We start from the raw sequence: 19,061 nt of genomic DNA, 5'->3' as shown, positions 1-19,061 counted from the left end.
TACAAAGAAATTAACTTTGTGACTTCAGCTACCAAACTGATTCACAGAAAGCTTAATCGGTTAGTTAAGCGCGGGTGACGTTAATACTATAAAATTAAAGACAAAGCACATACCAAGTAAAAAACTGCCTTTCACAATTTTATGGGAACTTTCCCAGTTCTTGCTAAAACCAAAGTAGTTTGACAATCGCATCTAAAATTCCAAATTATGGCTTATGCAAGATATCCCCCCTACTCATACTTAAATCCATAAATGGTTGTCCAGGTTACTTACCTCGTTGAAACGATTTCCAGTGAGTTGAAAGAGTGCCCACCTGATAAACTAGGATCTGAGTTTACTTTTATCATTGATGGCCGTATATGGATAGTCCTTTCAGGAAGCTGCAATACACAACAAATATATTCTTAAAAAATGGTGAGGAAAGTCAGAAGTTTGACCGACACAAAGTGGACAAAAATGATATTCTTGCAAAAGAAAACCAATTTTTGATGTGATTGCTCAATTATATTACTAGTATTGAATTCTCAGGCTAGCATTAACTCATGGTATAGTGCAAGTTGTGGGCCAGAAGAGTTGAATGTGCGCAAAGAGGTACCATCAACAAAATGGAAAATAGGAAACATAGAATGAAGGTAATGTTTCGATGCAACCATTTGTTCACTGGAACTGCTAATTTGCTTAGAGCATGGCTAATAGTATAGCCAGTTGATGGCCATATGATGCTGTCATGTCATTTATAGATATCATACATAGTCACTCTGTATACTTGCATGAGAAACCACTCCCCTCATTTTTTCTTGTCTTTCTCCTCCATATAGAGAGAAGTGCCTCGTTTGCTCTAAACAATAACATTCCTACAGCAATAAATTCAAGCCATCCATGATAAATATATACCTCTCTAACAACGAGAAGGGTTCCCTTTACAGCAAGTCCATTATAGAACATACGAACCTGCATAAGAAGAGGCTAGAGAGAACAAGGGGAAGAGCAATACACTGCTTAGTTATCTAATGGAGCATTTAAAATATAACAGAGAAAAGATGATGATATCGTTTACTCCACAGATTACATGATCATCGATGTCAAATTGATCCTCCTTTGAATCCACACTATCCTGTGTAAGTTATAAGAAATAATTAAATAATAGTACCACGATACTTAATAAGAAACTAAAAAGTGAAAAAGCAAAGTTAGCTTCTTCTTTTTTGAGGGGGAAAGACTAGCTTTATTACTCAAAATCCACATCTAGAGGGATACAAAAAGGATCATGAGGGTGGAGCAACCAAACATGTCGCCCCTGATCCAGAGAGCACGAGAATTTAGCTAGTCTATCAGCATCTACATTTGCGTCTCTACCTTCAAAGGTAATTTTACAGTTAAACAAAGAAACCCGAGCGGAAATCTCCCTAATAATCGGCCCGTACAATCCATCGGCTCCTGAGTTGATATCTCGGACGACCTGCTTCGTGTCTAAGGCTATGACGATATCATGCAAGTGAAGGTCCTCGGCCAGTGCCAGTCCCTCTCTGATTGCCATCGCCTCCATTTGCCGCCACATTCGTGATGCCATGTATAACCAGGGCAGAGCTTCCTAAGAACCTGCCCTATGCGTCCCTGCATACCGCTGCACAAGCTCCTCCCACATTAGATCTCGCCATAGCCGCGTCTGTGTGGACTTTAGCTGCCCCTGGTGGTGGTGCCTTTGGTCTGACTTGCGTTCGCTGCCCGCTCTGCCTGGCTGCTTTCACCTCAGGTTTCACCATGTCAAGCTCCTAGATGAACCTGGTTATGAACTGATGTGTGGCAACGGGGCTCTGGTATATTTGCTCATGAATGGCCTGCCTCCTCGCCCACCAAATGGCCCATAAAGTGACTAAAAGCTTGACGAAAGCAGCATCTGATAACGAGTCCTTCATGAAGAAGAGCCATTGTCTTGCGCTAGGTTCTGAAGTTTCTCGCAGGTGCTCTGCAAGTTCACCATCGACCATGGCCCAAACGCATCTTGCAACTATGCACTCCAGTAACGAATGTCTCCAGGAGTCATCCGCTCCACACAAGCCACAGGAAGTTGTGGTAGCCATGTTGCGATGAGCCCGGACATCCTCCGTTGGCAGGGATTGCTTTGCAAGACGCCACAGAAACATTCTGATTTTCCCAGGTACCGGTGTCTGCCGAAGCTGTTTCTAAGACCCCTTGTCGCGATCGATGCTTGATGATCCAGCATCTCCTTCCAGCCAAGCTTCGCATCTCCTCTTGGTCTCTTTAGTACTACCTCTGTCCGGGTTTATTTTAGTCCCTCTTGGTTCAAGTCCAGCCAACAATGACGATTCATACTCTTCAGCTCCTATTCGGGATCGGTGGCAGAAGATTCCCCTGGTGTACTCGCTACGGCAGCCACAAGTGCCACAAGTGCACAGCTCATCTGACACACGTCTGGTATATTCACGGCGGCAGCCACATGCGCAGGGGAGCAGCAAGGCAGTGATGCAAGCTCATCTGACACAGTGGAACTGCCTATTGTGTTGCGAAAGGGGACACGTGAAGCGGCAAGGAAGGCTCTACGACAGGATGGTTTTGACGATCATGACATTGGCAATTTTGTGTCCTATGAGGCTTTGTCTCCTTCCTACAGAGCGTTTGTTGCCTCTCTACAAACCGTGTCAGTCCCAAAGGATTGAAAGGCTGCAAAGCAAGATCCGAAGTGGCGTGAAGCAATGATAGAGGAGTTGGAAGCACTAAGGCTGGTTGTAATGGAAGTATCATATATTAGTATCATGCATATGATACTAGTGTATGATACTACTTCCGTAGTGCATAGTATCATAAGTTAGTATCATAGGATGGTTCATTTATTGCCATGCATGACACATAATAGCACATCATTTAATATGATACGGTATCATGATATGATACTCAACCATCTCTTTCTTCATTTAATTTTATGCCACCTCATTAAAATTGTCTAGTTCGCATGCATGATACTACTTATGATACTACCATTACGGACAGCCTAAAGAAAAACAAGACGTGGGTGCTCACCACATTACCAGCAGAAAAGAAAGCAGTCAACTGCAAGTGGGTATACACCGTGTAGCAGAATCCTGAAGGGAAGGTGGAACGGTATAAGGCCAGATTGGTCGCCAGAGGATATAATCAAACCTATGGAATTGACTATGATGAGACGTTTGCTCCAGTGGCAAAGATGAACACGGTAAGGATATTGGTATCCTGTGCTGCAAACTTTGGGTGGAAATTGCATCAATTAGATGTCAAGAATGCCTTCTTGCATGGTGAGTTGAAGGAAAAAGTGTGCATGGAGATACCACCGGGTTTTGGTACGTCAGAGACCACGGGGAAGGTATGCAGGCTAAAGAAATCCTTGTATGGACCGAAGCAATCACCGAGGGCATGGTTTGATAGATTCAGATGTGTCGTCCGTGGTATGGGGTATGGCCAGTGTAACGGTGACCACACGCTGTTCTACTGGCACTCCGGTCGAAAGATCACCATTCTTGTTGTGTATGTGGATGACATTATCATCACTGGAGATGATAAGGAGGAAATAGAGAGATTGAAGGGTTGTCTGAGCAAGGAGTTTGAGGTAAAGGATTTCGGCAACCTAAAATACTTCCTTGGCATTGAAGTGACTCGGACAAAGAAGGGAATATCTTTGTGCCAACGGAAATACACCTTGGATCTCTTGAGTGACATGGGCATGATGGGATGTCGTGTTGCCCCTACTTCAATTGAACAAAATCATCAAGTTAAAGCACAATCAGGAGAGCTGGTGAATAAGGAAGATTATCAGAAACTGGTTGGGAGGTTATTGTATTTGTGTCATACCAGGCCTAACATTATGTATGTCGTGGGTGTAGTGAGCAGATACATGCATGAACCAAGGAGTGGGCATGTTGATATTGTGCACAGAATTCTGAGATACTTGAAGGGGACTCCAGGTAAAGGGTTGTGGTTTGCGAGGAGTGGACATCTTGAGGTGGATGGCTATAGTGACTCTGATTGGGCCAGTTGTCAAGATGATAGAAGATCAACTTCTGGCTACTATGTGTTTGTGGGTGGAAATTTGGTGTCATGGAGAAGCAAGACGACTCCTTTGATGATACCAGCATGTGCTTTGTGCGACGTATCCAGGAGTGTGAGGTTAAGGAGGCGTTAAAAAGGATGAAAGTAGGCAAGGCGATGGGTCCTGATGGTATCCCCATCGAGGTGTGGAGAGGCCTTGGAGACATAGCGATAGTATGGCTAACTAAGCTTTTCAACCTCATTTTTCGGTCAAACAAGATGCCCGAAGAATGGAGGCGGAGTATTTTAGTACCAATCTTTAAGAACAAGGGGGATGTTCAAAGTTGTACTAATTACCGCGGAATCAAGCTGATGAGCCATACTATGAAGCTATGGGAGAGAGTCATTGAACACCGCTTAAGAAGGTTGACAAGCGTGACCAAAAACCAATTTGGTTTCATGCCTGGGAGGTCTACCATGGAAGCCATCTTCTTGGTACGACAGCTGATGGAGAGATACAGGGAGCAAAAGAAGGACCTTCATATGGTGTTCATTGATTTGGAGAAGGCCTATGATAAGATACCTCGGAATGTCATGTGGTGGGCCTTGGAGAAACACAAAGTCCCAATAAAGTACATTACCCTCATCAAGGATATGTATGATAATGTTGTGACAAGTGTTCGAACAAGTGATGGCGACACCGATGACTTTCCGATTAGAATAGGGCTACACCAAGGGTCAGCTTTGAGTCCTTATCTTTTTGATTTGGTGATGGATGAGGTCACAAGGGATATACAAGGAGATATCCCACGGTGTATGCTCTTTGCGGATGATGTGGTGCTAGTCGATGATAGCCGAACGGGGGTTAATAGAAAGTTAGAGTTATGGAGGCGGACTCTAGAATCGAAAGGTTTTAGGCTTAGTAGAACTAAAACTGAATACATGAGGTGCAGTTTTAGTGCTACTAGGCACGAGGATGGAGAGGTTAGCCTTGGTGGGTAGGTGGTACCGGAGAGAGACACGTTTCGATATTTGGGGTCCATGTTGCAGAAGGATGGCGATATCGATGAAGACGTGGGCCACCGAATCAAGGCTGGGTGGATGAAGTGGCGCCATGCTTTTGGCGTACTCTGTGACAAGAGAGTGTCACAAAAGCTAAAAGGCAGGTTTTATAGGATAGCTATCCGACCTGCAATGTTGTATGGCGCGGAGTGTTGGCCAACTAAGAAACGACATATCCAACAGTTAGGTGTAGCAGAGATGCGCATGTTGAGATGGATATGTGGCCACACAAGGAAGGATAGGGTACGGAATGACGATATACGAGAGAGATTTGGGGTAGCACCGATTGAAGAGAAGCTGGTCCAGCATCGTCTCAGATGGTTTGGACATATTCAACGGAGGCCACCGGAAGCGCCGGTGCATAGCGGACGGATAAAGCGTGCTGAGAATGTTAAGAGGGGTCGTGGTAGACCAAACTTGACATGGGAGGAGTCCGTTAAGAGAGACCTGAAGGTTTGGAATATCGAGAAAGACTTAGCCATGGACAGGGGTGCGTGGAAGTTAGCTATCCATGTTCCAGAGCCATGACTTGGCTTCGAGATCTTATGTGTTTCAACTCTAGCCTACCCCAACTTGTTTGGGACTGAAAGGCTTGGTTGTTGTTGTTGTTGTTGGAGAAGCAAGAAACAACCTGTTTTATCTAGATCAACAACAGAAGTTGAGTATAGAGCATTATCTCAAGGGTTGTGTGACATGCTCTGGGTGAAGTATGTACTAAGCAAGTTGAAACTTCTGAGGAAGGGACCCTTGAAGGTGTGGTGTGACAATCAGTCAGTTGTAGCCATTGCTAATAATCCAGTTCAACATGACAGGACAAAACATGTGGAAATCGATCACTTCTTCATTAAGGAGAAACTTGATGCTGGAATCATCAGTCTTACTCGTGTCAACTCTGGGAAACAGTTTGCAGATTGCTTGACAAAGGGACTGGAAACAAAAGATTGTAAATGTGACAAGATGGGGATGATAGATATCTACCACCCATCTTGAGGGGGAGTGTTGAACCAGTATGGGCTGTCTGGCCCATCTCACTTAAGCCCACAAGGCCCGGCCCTTGTAATGACCTAGAAAGAGGAGCTCCCGGTCCTCCCTGGAGAAAAAGCTGCCAGACACACAGCGTACTCACGTAGTGAACTAGAGGAAGCAAGAGGAGTCTGTAGGTACCCTGCCCTCTCTCCCCGATTCTACAATATGTCATTTTTAAATTCGCATCAACTTTGGTTTTCACGGTATGTATCGAAACCATACCGAAATAATTTGGTAAACCAAACCATATCTAAATTCTATATCGTATTCACTGAAGTATTAATACCGTACAAACCGAAAAACCATATAAACCGAACCGTGTAAACCAAATAAACCGAACGCACAGAGTGAGTACTGTCCATCTCAGAATGGATGCTTAGGTGAGTTGCAAAGTAAAATAAGGTACCACCAATCATTTTCACAGCTGAGAATAGTTGGTGTATATTGGGTGTCAATGAGTTTCCACTATAATCAGTGCCCGAGTGCAGAATGCATTCTATGGAATAACCTAAAGCATAGCCTGGTGAAGCAGCTAAAAGTTTCAAACCGCACTGATTCAAAATTCAAATTTATTATGTGCTAACTTTGTATTACTAAAAGGAGCTGTGCCATGCGTGTATCCAAGTTTTCTGTTGGCATATCAATTTTTTCCCAAATGACTTATCATATCTTAACAAAACCATAACCTTCAGACCCAATATATAGTTCAAATATGGCAAGTGAGAATAAAATTTTCATATTCTCTGACAAGATGCACAATGGGGGATGGGGGAAGCACACACTCACGTCATGTACACTCAAAAGGTTCCCCTTAGAGACACTTGTATGGCATTTCTTAGCTAAATCTTCTGATATTAGGCCAGTCCCGTCAGTGTGAATCAAAACCTCCTTATGCTTGAGAACAATGCTTCCATTTTCATCCTGAAATATTTCATGGAGTATACAAGATAACAATATATTCTAGTAGCAAACCAAAACAACAAAGGAAAGAGATAGTGACCTTGCAAGGTACATCATCAACAGTTACAACGTCAACCTTCGATAGGTCTTCATCATCTAATAGTGTAATAGTTTTGGACAATACCAAACCAAACCTGTCATTCCCATAAACCAATTATATAAATTTATCCCCAAAGAGAGTGGCTACAACCAGACAATGACATAAGGTAAAACAACATCTTATGTTCATCTCCATAGTATAAGGCATCGTAAAAATCCATGCACAGTAACATTTTGGAAACTAAAAGAAACAAGGAAAAATGAAAAGTGGGCAATTGACTTGCACCAAATGTATCGCCAAATATAATCGAACTTTACATTTTCACAATGTGGTACCTCTTTTTGGTTATTTTGTAAGCAGTCTAATGCAGAAAGCAAGAGCGCAAGATTTATAACAAGTAACAACATGAGATGCCCTAGAATTTATGATTAAACGTATGCATTATTAGTGGTACTGAGTAGCAAAATAAACAAAATTGCTAACCTGGCCACATATTTTGCTATGCTGGGGGCAGTGTGTACGTGCATGAAAAGCTTGCGGGCATCACCAATTGTTCTGTTGGAGAGGATATAAGGCACGCACTTGTCCCAGCCACACTCGGTGCGAACAAAGTAGCACCTAACAGAAGAAGTGCATTTCTTGTTTCTCTCTTTCTTCTTTTCGGCTTTTATTCTCTTCTCCCTCCCTCCATCTTTATGAACTGACGATAAAGGCATACCAGTCAAGACAATGATCCAACTGAATCAAGTTGCAGTTACTATAAATGACCCATGACCTTTTTTACAAAGATATAGTAGCACTAACAGTACACAAATTTTCTGTGCTGACTTGATCCATAGATTTGTGCTCTTACCAGATGCTGGGACCAGCATTGACAAGTGGTCACCATCTAGTTTGTGAAGTAAGGATTAAACCAGAAGAAGATGCAAGTGAGAAAACCATGATTCAGATAAAGTTCTAAATTCTGGTTCTACCTAAAGAACTTATTATGTAATCTGTAGTATAAATACTGACTCATTTTTCGTTCAACATGGGTATATGATATCAATTACTCTGGAATAGTAAATACTCCAGCTGTGGAAGCTGCAATTGACTTCGGTATGATTGTAGAATAGTAGTGGAGCATGTTAGAGTTATAATATAAGTCATGTACCCTTTTGTATTTATCCCAACATATAAGGGGTTTCCTGCATATAGTCCACCACCTGTACATGTATGTATACCAGCCTATGGCCTCATGGAAATACAAGTTGCTTTCCTAACATGGTATTAGTGCCTAGGTTCTTTTTCGCACGCGCAACTCGTGCTCTTCCCGATCCAATCTTCTAACACAGCCGCCGGTGCAGTTTCTCCTCCCGTGGCTGCCTCGGTCTCGCTGGATATCGTCGCCAGGATCCTCCCGCTGCGAGGCCGCTCGATCTCGCGCCTCCCCGCCGATCCAGTCGCCCGCGCTGCCCCGCCGATCCAGTCACCCGCGCCCCGCCGATCCAGTCGCCCGTGCCCACCCCAATCCAGTCGTCCGCGCCCGCCCCGATCTAGTCGCCCCTTCTCAACGCGATCCGCAACGCGCCGCCAGGATCAGGATCCGCGACCCTACCGTGCTGTCCCAAGGATTCGCCTCCGTGCCTTGATCTGATCTCGCCCAGCCGACGCGGTTTCCACTGCCGACCTCGAGAACGATTCCAGATCGGCTCGTTCTCTCTGCTGTCGACGCGGTTTCCGATCCCGATGACTGATTTCCTTTCCTAAAAAAAATGTCTACTGCATCTGGCTATGTTGTTGTCCCTCGCTGTTCGGTGATCTTCGATGGTACTAACTACAGCGAGTTCACTGGCTTCATGGGCATTCACATGTGTGGCATCCGTCTCTGGGGAGTTCTCTCTGGCGAGGTATGTTGTCCGCCACGTCTGGTTCCTCCTGTGGCTCCCACTCCTCCGACTCCACCGGTTCTTCCCGCGGATGCTCCTCAGGCTGCGAAGGATGCGGCTAAGGTTACTGATGAGGCTGCTATTCGTGCTTATGATGAGAAGGTTTTAACTTATGAGGAGGCTCTTCAGGTGTATCATGGTGCTCTGTCTGTTTACACCCAGTGGCTTGATGATGATGCCCGTGCTGCTGTTCTCACTGCCAGTGTTCTGCCTCAGTTTGCCTCTGAGTTTCTGGGCCTTCCTACTATCTTTGAGATGTGGACTCGCCTTCGTCAGCGCTATGAGCCCTCTGGTGATGCCTTATACCTCTCTGTGGTTCGTCAGGAGCAAGCTCTTCAGCAGGGTGACTCTACTGTTGATGACTTCTATGCACAGAGTTCTGCTATCTGGCGCCAGCTTGATTCTCTCCGCAGTGCAGGTTGTCGTAGTTGCCCCTGTTGCCAGGCTGTCCAAGCCGATTTGGAGTTTCATCGCGTCTATGAGTTCCTGTCTAGGCTCCGTAAGGAGTTTGAGCCTCGCCGTGCCCTGATGTTTGCTCGTGGCCGTATTTCTCTCGTGGAGGCGCTTTCTGAGATTCGTGATGAGGAGACTCGCTTACGTGGTGCTGGTTTGCTGGAGGTTCCCTCGGTGCTCGCTGCTCGGGCTCTTTCTACGCCACCTGCTGCACCTACCCTCTCGCTCGAGTGCTCCGCCGCTCTTGCCCACTCCTTCTGGAGGCTTAGGTCGCCCCCGTCCACATTGTGGCTACTGCAACAATGATGGTCATATTGAGTCCAACTGCTACACGAAGAAGAAACACTTGCACAAGGTGCGATCATCATCTACAGCGACTTCGTCATCTACCTCGACAGCTTCAGCCATCGCTTTGACTGAGCAGGATATTCTGAGACTTAAGCGTCTGCTCGCTGCTTCAGGTTCTTCCTCGACAGGTACTGCTGGTTCTGTGACTGAGGCTTCCCGCACTGAGCAACCACCTTCTACACAGTCAGGTACATCCCCATGGGTTCTGGACTCTGGAGCTTCCTTTCATATGACTTCTAATTCTTCCACTCTGTCCTCTCTTCGATCGCTTGGTTCTCCTGTTCATGTCCTCACCGCTGATAGTACTCCCCTTCCTGTCGTTAGTAGAGGCACTGTTACCACTCCTTATTCTGTTCCTGATGTTGCTCATGTTCCTCGACTTACCATGAATCTGTTTTCCGCTGGTCAACTTGCTGATTCTGGTTGTCGTGTCATCCTTGACCTTGACTCTTGTTCTGTCCAAGACCATCGGACGCACACTCTGGTTGGGGCTGGTCCTCGCCGCCGTGATTTTGAGGGTCTTTGGGAGTTGGACTGGCTTCATGTTCCTTCCGCTGCCCACTCTATCGTCAGTTCTTCCGCTTTGGTCACCTCGGCTACTGGTTCCTTCCAGCAGTGGCATCATCGACTTGGTCATCTGTGTGGTTCTCGTTTGTCGTCGTTAGTTCGTCGAGGTCTTCTGGGGTCTGTCTCAGGAGATGCCTCTTTAGAGTGTCAGGGTTGTCGTCTTGGCAAGCAGATTCAGTTACCATATCCACATAGTGAGTCAGTGTCTAAGCGTCCTTTTGATTTAGTTCATTCCGATGTATGGGGTCCGGCTCCCTTCGCTTCGAAAGGGGGTCATAAATACTATATTATTTTCATAGATGACTTCTCTCGTTACACATGGCTTTATTTCATGACTTCTCGTAGTGAGGTGTTGTCCATTTATAAGTGTTTTGCTGCCATGGTTCATACTCAGTTCTCTTCTCCCATTCGTGTGTTCCGTGCTGACTCCGCTGGCGAGTATATCTCTAAGATGTTGCGTGGTGTTCTTGCTGAGCAAGGGACTCTCTCTCAATTCTCTTGTCCTGGTGCTCACGCTCAGAATGGCGTGGCTGAGCGCAAGCATCGTCATCTTCTTGAGACGGCTCGTGCGTTGATGATTGCTGCCTCTCTCCCGCCTCATTTTTGGGCTGAGGCTGTCTCCACCTCCACCGATCTCATCAATTTCCAGCCTTCCGCTGCTCTACAGGGTGGTGTTCCTTTCGCGTATCTTTTTGATCGTTCTCCCGATTATTCGATGCTTCGCTTATTTGGTTGTGTTTGCTATGTTCTTCTTGCCCCCCACTAACGCACCAAACTGACCGCTCGGTCTGTTGAGTGTGTCTTCTTAGGCTATAGTGATGAGCATAAGGGCTATTGTTGTTGGGATCCTATCGGTCGTCGGATGCATATCTCTCGGGATGTGACTTTCCATGAGTCTCGTCCCTTCTACCCACGCCCATCTTCCTCGACTTTTTCAGTGGAGGATATCTCTTTCCTCACTTTTCCTGACACACCTATCACACCCGTCGAGCCTTTGCCTATTCGTTCCGCTCCCTCTGCTTCTCCACCTCCAGTCCATTTGTCGCCACCATCTTTCACGGTCTCCTCGTCTAGCATGTCACCGAATTCTACACCTTCATCTCCGGTGACTTCGTCGCCACTCCCCGATTCTACCTTGGTGATTCCTCCTTCCATTGTTCCATCTTTTCCTCAGTGTTACACTCGTCGTTCACGTTCTGTGGATGTGTCGTCATCCTCGTCTCAGCCTACTTATGGCTTGCGTTCTCATCCTCGTCCGCCTGTTGATCGCTTTGGATTTTCCACCGCTGGTGCTGCTGTTCTTGAGCCGACTACTTATCATCAGGCTGTTGTTCATCCTGAATGGCAGTTTGCGATGGCAGAGGAGATTGCTGCTCTTGAACGCACTGGTACGTGGGATCTTGTTTCCCTTCCTCTCGAAGTCCGTCCCATCACTTGTAAGTGGGTCTACAAGGTTAAGACTCGCTCTGATGGTTCTCTTGAGCGTCACAAAGCTCGTCTTGTGGCTCGTGGTTTTCAGCAGGAGCATGGTCGTGATTATGACGAGACTTTTGCTCATGTGGCTCATATGACCACTGTTCGTACACTTCTTGCCGTGGCCTCTACACGCCACTGGTCTATCTCTCAGCTTGATGTTAAGAATGCTTTTCTTAATGGTGAGCTGCGTGAGGAGGTGTACATGCAGCCACCACCTGGGTATTCTGTTCCTGATGGCATGGTATGTCGTCTTCGTCGCTCTCTCTATGGCCTTAAGCAAGCCCCCCGCGCCTGGTTTGAGCGTTTTGCCTCTGTGGTGACTGCCGCTGGTTTTTCACCCAGTGTTCATGATCCAGCATTGTTTATTCACCTTTCTCCTCGTGGTCGGACTCTTCTTCTTCTCTATGTTGATGACATGGTCATCACTGAGGATGACCCCGAGTATATTGCCTTTGTTAAGACCCGTCTTAGTGAGCAGTTCCTTATGTCTGATCTTGGACCTCTTCGCTACTTTCTTGGGATTGAAGTTTCTTCTACCTCTGATGGCTTCTTTATATCCCAGGAAAAGTATATCCAGGATCTTCTTGCTCGTGCTGCTCTTACTGATGAGCACATTGTTGAGACTCCTATGGAGCTCAATGTTCACCTCTGTGCTACTGATGGTGATCCCCTCTCTGACCCGACGCGTTATCGTCATCTTGTTGGCAGTCTTGTTTACCTAGCTGTCACTCGTCCGGATATCTCTTATCCGGTTCATATTCTGAGTCAGTTCGTCTCTGCTCCCACATTGGTTCACTATAGTCATCTCCCCCGTGTTCTATGATATCTTCGGGGCACGATCTCTCACCGTCTATTCTTTCCTCGCTCCAGTTCCTTACAGCTTCAGGCCTATTCGGATGCTACGTGGGCTAGTGATCCTTCAGATCGCCGTTCACTTTCTGTTTACTGTGTTTTTCTTGGTGGTTCTCTCATTGCCTGGAAGACAAAGAAACAGATTGCAGTTTCCCATCCGAGTGCAGAGGCTGAGTTGCGAGCGATGGCTCTTTTGACGGCAGAGGTGACTTGGTTACGGTGGTTACTTCAGGATTTTGGTGTTTCTGTCACTACACCGACTCTGCTCTTATCTGACAGTACAGGTGCTATTAGCATTGCGCGCGACCCTGTGAAGCATGAGCTCACCAAGCATATTGGCGTTGATGCTTTCTATGTGCGCGCTGGTGTGCAGGATCAGGTTATTGCTCTTCAGTATGTGCCTTCCGAGTTACAGTTGGCGGATTTCCTGACGAAGGCCTAGACTAGAGCACAACATGGTTTTTATCTCTCCAAACTCAGTGTTGTTCATCCACCATGAGTTTGAGGGGGGGGGTGTTAGAGTTATAATATAAGTCATGTACCCTTTTGTATTTATCCCAACATATAAGGGGTTTCCTGCATATAGTCCACCACTTGTACATGTATATATACCGGCCTATGGCCTCATGGGAATACAAGTTGCTTTCCTAACAGAGCAAATATTTCAACACTAATTGCTGTGTTTCTTAAATTATAGGCGCGCGGAGCTCCCGAGGGTTCTAAAAAAACACCAATTTACTGAGGTCCAGTTTGTGGTTGCTGAAGTATGTCGTGCTAAACTTATTCTAAGATCTGCTGCAGAAAAATAGCCACGAAAGCAGGAAAAAGCATGTTAACCAAACTGGAAAATAGATCCAAATTGATGCTGCACTCAAAGAAATGATAGAAAAAACACTGCTAGGCATGTGCTTAAGCGTGCCAAGGCGTGTGCTTAGGTCAGATAGGCGCTAGGCAGAGGAAAAACAAGAAAGTTACGTCTAGTAAATTTTTTAACCTTGATTCCAAGACACTGGAACTTACTCAAAAAGCGATAGAGACTTACTCAAAAAGCGATAGCGACGCAAACCCAAGATGATGCCATCTTCAAAAACATGATGGTAAAAGTGACAGCTGGTTTCAAAGTTATCACCAGCGTTGGTGTGCCCAGATATATCTGAAAAGTTCACAACAAGAACATTGTCGTCGCCAACAACTTTCTGTAGACTAGTCCTTGTGTTCTCTATATATGGCCCCTGAAACCAATAAAAAAGTGAAGTTGTATTCATTCTCAATACACTGGTAACCAATGCTCAATATGAAAAATAGAGTCATTCACATTTTTTCTGTAGGATTAAGAAGAGAAAAAAATGACATTTTCCTGATCGTGTCTACTACTATTCACAGCAAGTCAACAACCAAGACTAGCATTTTTTAATGACTGTCAAGTGAGATATTCTCCAAACAAAAGTTGCAGTTCACAATTTGATATCAATACGGAAAAGAATAGGCAGATAAATTCATAAATATTCTCCAATGCTAAATAAGAAATGACACATGAACTTGACCATCCAAATTGATTTCTACAATTTATTAAATGTCTGAGCAATTAAAATGTTACAGTTAGAAATTTGATTAACAAGGTGTAAATACCGCTCGAAGGCTGTGTAAATACAGAACACGTGATGATATTTAAACTTTGCACATACAAATAACATTGCACACACTACATCAGTGAATTCCCAGACTAATGGAGCATCAAATCAAGCACTTCCTACAAAATAGGCCACCCATGAGCATCAAATAAATTTCTAATTAGGAGATTTGAAGAAACTGATGTGTATCATAAGGTAATGAATATTGAAGGCTAATGAGGACAAAACCAACTTCCAAACCTTGAAAACCGTAACTATGGAATCGCCTCTTTGCTCAATATTGCAATGGTACACTCTTGTCTTGCTTGGGTCCCAATCAAGATTCTACAAGTATCAGTTCAATGATAATTCCATGAGACGCATGCTGGCATTTACAGAGAGAGAACACATGAACAAGGAAAATATATTTGACTTAGTCCAAATGGGGACTACAATATTCACATAGCAATAATTATCAAATGGTGTAGTTATCAAATGATGGATTATCACAACATGAGCTTACAGTGCGTTCTGGGAGATGCATAATTGGCCTATGGCCACAGGTATAAACATATATTCTCATTAAACTTATACACAATTGACTAAATATCCAGGAAGTTGTCAGAAGCAGAGTACAGAACAGATATATCCAACAAAATAGACGAAACTATGCAGTAAATGGACATGTAACAATCTTGGGTGGGTGGGGGTGTGAGTGTTCCTGTGTTCGCTGCATACATGATAGTTGCAGCCAGCAGTACACATATTAAATAATGAATAAGAGAACAAAACCTGTCTCCGGTCACACTCTGCTAGAAACTCGTGACCAAATTTGTTCCAGATGTCCAGCTCAAAACGATCCATGGGCAATGAATTCAAGGACCTAATATAGTCCTCATGTAGTACACCCACATCTTCTACCTTCTTACTACAAATGAGGGCAAGATGGATCAGTAACAATATGATGAAGGCAACAGATATCCACAACAATAGGTGCAAGCGTTTTACGGTAGCAGAGTAGCTTATTTGTTCGCTAAAGGAAAATATAAACCAAATTAAGACTTACCCACCAAGGTAGACATATATCAGGAAAATCCGAACAAACTCTAGCTCCCCGAGCGCCAACATCTGACAGCTCACGGTTGCCCTCGATGTGTTTGCAGTAACAAGAGAGTCTGCTAGCATCATGCACTCCATGGTCGGTGATGCTTGGACCGCCGCAGTTCCTGATGGACACCCCATTTGATGAATGCGCCTTGTGATCTCGCGCACAGGACTTGGGGTGGAAGCCATCCTTGGAGACGTAGGAATGATCCGCCGGACTGGGCTATCAAACCCCACCTGTTGCTGCAACCCAGACACCATGCCGACGCCAGGGCTCCCAACTTGCACCATAGCACTGTCTGGCACCCCATGAACAAATGGCGGTGTAAGACTATCAACCTGCAATGGTTGTACCTGGTCTTGCATCCTGAAAGACAGATGCTCAACAAACTCTTCCATTCCTCCCTGGTTTGGCATCACGGGTGACATTTCCGGGACATTACAACCAGGTTTGTCAACCTCCATTGCAACTGGGTTCGTCAACAAGGAAGCAACTACCCCAACAGGGTTCCCGTCGCCATGCAAACCGTGAGGCGTCTGACGGGCAGGGCTTTCGACCTCGATCCTGGCATGGTTTGAGAGATTAAAGGCCGATTCACTGCTTGGGGCTCCATCCTCCATTTGAACATCATCGTGCATTGGCCCGAGTACAGAATCATCTGTTGGATGAAAGACTTGATGATTAGAGTATTGTAATGTGGTGGTAAAATGGTGACAAATAATCAGGAGAATGAGAGAATTTCGATTCAAAGAAGGTCTACATTAGCCCATCAGGGACAATTTCGATCAGATGACCTCGAACCAAACAAGGTCCAAAAGAATAAGGTGGCAAAGAGGAACACGATCAATGTGCACCATGCTTGATTGCTCGAAGCAGCAATCGCTGTAGCTACGCAAGCCGAGTGGAGTTTAAATTTCAGTCCATTGACAGATGAAAAGGCAATTTTCGTATTATATACTGTGCACGCTTGAACAAACAAAATCAGTAAAAAAAAGGTTCAAAAAATCAGTAAAAACAAAAATAATTGAAACGCAATTTCCTCTGACAAAATGTAAGTTTAGCACAGAAACCCCCAAAAACCCACCACAGCTGAAACCCAAATAAGGAAAAAAAATCAAACAAAAACGATTCCCACCAAAACGACCCAAAATAGCAGTCCGAGAGCAGATAAACAATCCTCACCTCCGCTAGAGGGGCCAGAGCCGTAGACGGCGCTCTCGGCGCTAGGGGCGTCCGGCGCGTTCCTCGCCGCCCACATGATGTAGCCGGAGAAGTTCCGGACGGGCTTCCGCGACTCCCCGATCAGCCGCAGTACCCGCAACGCGGCCGCCTCGCCAACATCCACGAGCATCTGCCGCGCGCGGGAGTCGGCGTGCTGCTGCAGCCGCGCCTCGATCCGCTCGAGCTCCCAGCCCACCGCGGCCGGGAACGGCGGGGCCGGCGGAGCGCGCATTTGCGCCGGACATGCCGGGCCTGGGGTGCCCATTAGGGTTTAGGGCTTAGGATCCTCTGCTCGCGTGAAGCGGGGAAGCGCCAGGGGGGCGGCGGCGCGGCGGTGGAGCGTGCTCTCCACTCTCCGCCGAAGCTGTTGTAACGGGACGAAAAGAGTTTGGGAACAGGGCGGGAGCAGATGCGGCGGGTGGGCCCGCCATGGATGGGACGACGGAAGGGGCCCTTGTGCCACGTGGCGCGGCCTGAACGCGCTTGGAAATGGCTGCCTATCATTACCGGGAGAACCAAGTGGTCATCTTGGCTATCAACAAAAATTGCAATCAATGTCATTACCGGGAGTCCCTCCTCTCTTTGGTCAACGATGCACGCCGAGTAGTCACCTCAAGCGGTGAAGCAATGACTCCCTTTTAACTCGAAGGAGCAATTCCAGGCCAACTCCATCGCATGATTCCAAACAAACATTCGGTTTGGCCGAATTTTGTCTGTTTGGGACGTTAATGAGTTCGCTCATGTCTGTTTTTGTTTGTTGGATCGTGCGTGCGTTCACCGTGCGGCCGCATCCCAAATCATGTCTGTATTGGACTTGATTAAAAAATAGAAAAACTCAACTAAAAAGTAAATAAACGCAGTTAAAAATTTTAAAACATAATAAATTAACATAAAAAACGGCCCAGTTTTCACGGCCACAAAACGGCCCAGTTTGACATAATTAACATAAAAAAACCGTCGATGTCGTGGCCGTCGTCGTCTTCACTCGTCGCCGGTGTCGTCGTCGTCGCCGTCTCGCCGTCGCTGACGAGGTCGACGTAAGCCAACGGCGTCCAGAGGTGGGGCCGGCGGCCCCTGGTGCGCGGGGGCGGGCTAGAAGGTGGCAGGTGCCTACAGCACCTCCTCCTGTGGCGAGGCCTCCCGCTCCGGTGACCGCGGCGGCGTGGGGCACCAGTTCACGGCCCCCACTGCATGCGCCATCTCCGACGCGGTGCACAACCAGCTCCATGACGCGCCCACCAGATCCGAAGGGAACGCGGCCACCTCCTCCTCCTCCTCCATCTGCTTGGGGATGGCGACGTCGCCGGCCGCAGAGAGGGCCATCGCGCGGTCTAGGCCCGGCCATTGGCGCTCATCATGCGTCATCATGGAGTCCTCCATGACGCGATGCATGAGCCGGGCCTCCTCCTCCTCCGTCATGCGAGGAGGTGGAGGTGGTGACGGAGATGGGGAAGGCGACGGCGTGGGAGTGAGGCCGCGCACCCGTGTACGCCCGCGCACCTCCCGTGCCCGCCGCGACCACGAGACCGTGCCGGCGAAGTATGAGGTGCACCGCACGTTGTGCTCGTCCCTGAGCCAGGTGTCCCAGAGGGTGGAGTCGGCGGCGTACGTGTCGTCGTAGTATAGGTCGTCCGGGAGGAGGCGGCGACGGCGCTCGATCTCGTCGCGGCGCACGGCCGCTCATCGGCACAGGCGGGATAGGGACCCGGTCGGCGGAGAGGTGCCACGCATTGGGGAGGTGGACGTTGCTCCACGGGATCGGCGTCCTTGTCTCCTAGTAGCGTCGGCATACCTCAGCGCTGAGGTACTGTCGGTCGCGCTGGCCGGCAGGCCTAGGGGCGATGGTGAAGGGAGCCGCGGCGGAGGCACGGCGCGGTGGCGATTCGGCCTCCTCCTTCACGGAGCCGCGGCGGCGTCCCGACGAGGAGCCAGCCTCGCGGTCGTGCTTCCCCTTGCGGTCGTAGTTCCACTGGCCCATGGCTGCTGCGAGGTGGGCGGCCGGCGAGTATGAGGAGGCTACTAGGGTTTGGCTGTCGGGTTTCGAGGAGGCCGTGGGGTGGCGATGGAAACTGTGGACGACGATCAGTCCACGGCTTCCCCATTTAAGAAGGACCGCGACCGTTCCCTGGTCGGATGACAGGCGGGCCCGGCCGCTCGTGCGCATTAATGTGGGCTGATGGGAGGTAGGTGGCCGCGTGCCACGCGTCCCCGACGCGGACGAGCGCGCGTACGTTTGATGTTCGCCGCGACCCAAATCCCGCGCAAGTTTGCGCTCGAAATGGGTCGTGCCGGACACAAAAAGGACAAGGTGGGTCCGAGCCGTCTCGCGCTAGGCCGACAGGTTTGTCCCTTTTACCCCAAACGGACGGGGCCAGACAGGATGGGGTCGCGCG

The 19,061-nt window shown here is 47.5% G+C and overlaps 1 protein-coding gene across 4 annotated transcripts in view; it reads right to left on the bottom strand.

Annotated features, from left to right (window-relative positions):
* Positions 1-17,157, bottom strand: part of LOC123443120 (probable RNA-dependent RNA polymerase 3) — a 34,591-nt gene extending 17,434 nt beyond the window's left edge. Inside the window, exons 1-11 of one of the 4 annotated variants that reach the window (XM_045119389.1) lie at positions 16,630-17,157; positions 15,409-16,105; positions 15,135-15,270; positions 14,604-14,687; positions 13,775-13,964; positions 7,592-7,808; positions 7,109-7,202; positions 6,895-7,029; positions 1,070-1,114; positions 895-966; positions 274-380 (exon numbers count right to left, since the gene is read on the bottom strand). In XM_045119389.1, coding sequence (XP_044975324.1) covers positions 274-380; positions 895-966; positions 1,070-1,114; positions 6,895-7,029; positions 7,109-7,202; positions 7,592-7,808; positions 13,775-13,964; positions 14,604-14,687; positions 15,135-15,270; positions 15,409-16,105; positions 16,630-16,933 — 2,081 coding nt within the window. In that variant the 5' untranslated portion in view covers positions 16,934-17,157. The remainder of the gene's footprint in view (positions 1-273; positions 381-894; positions 967-1,069; positions 1,115-6,894; positions 7,030-7,108; positions 7,203-7,591; positions 7,809-13,774; positions 13,965-14,603; positions 14,688-15,134; positions 15,271-15,408; positions 16,106-16,629) is intronic. The other 3 variants (XM_045119386.1, XM_045119387.1, XM_045119388.1) reach the window with 3 other exon arrangements.
* Between the last annotated feature and the right edge of the window lie 1,904 nt (positions 17,158-19,061).

Source organism: Hordeum vulgare, chromosome 3H (genome assembly GCF_904849725.1).
Source record: "Hordeum vulgare subsp. vulgare chromosome 3H, MorexV3_pseudomolecules_assembly, whole genome shotgun sequence".
Lineage (NCBI taxonomy): Eukaryota > Viridiplantae > Streptophyta > Magnoliopsida > Poales > Poaceae > Hordeum > Hordeum vulgare.
This window is presented reverse-complemented; position numbering and strand designations above follow the sequence as displayed.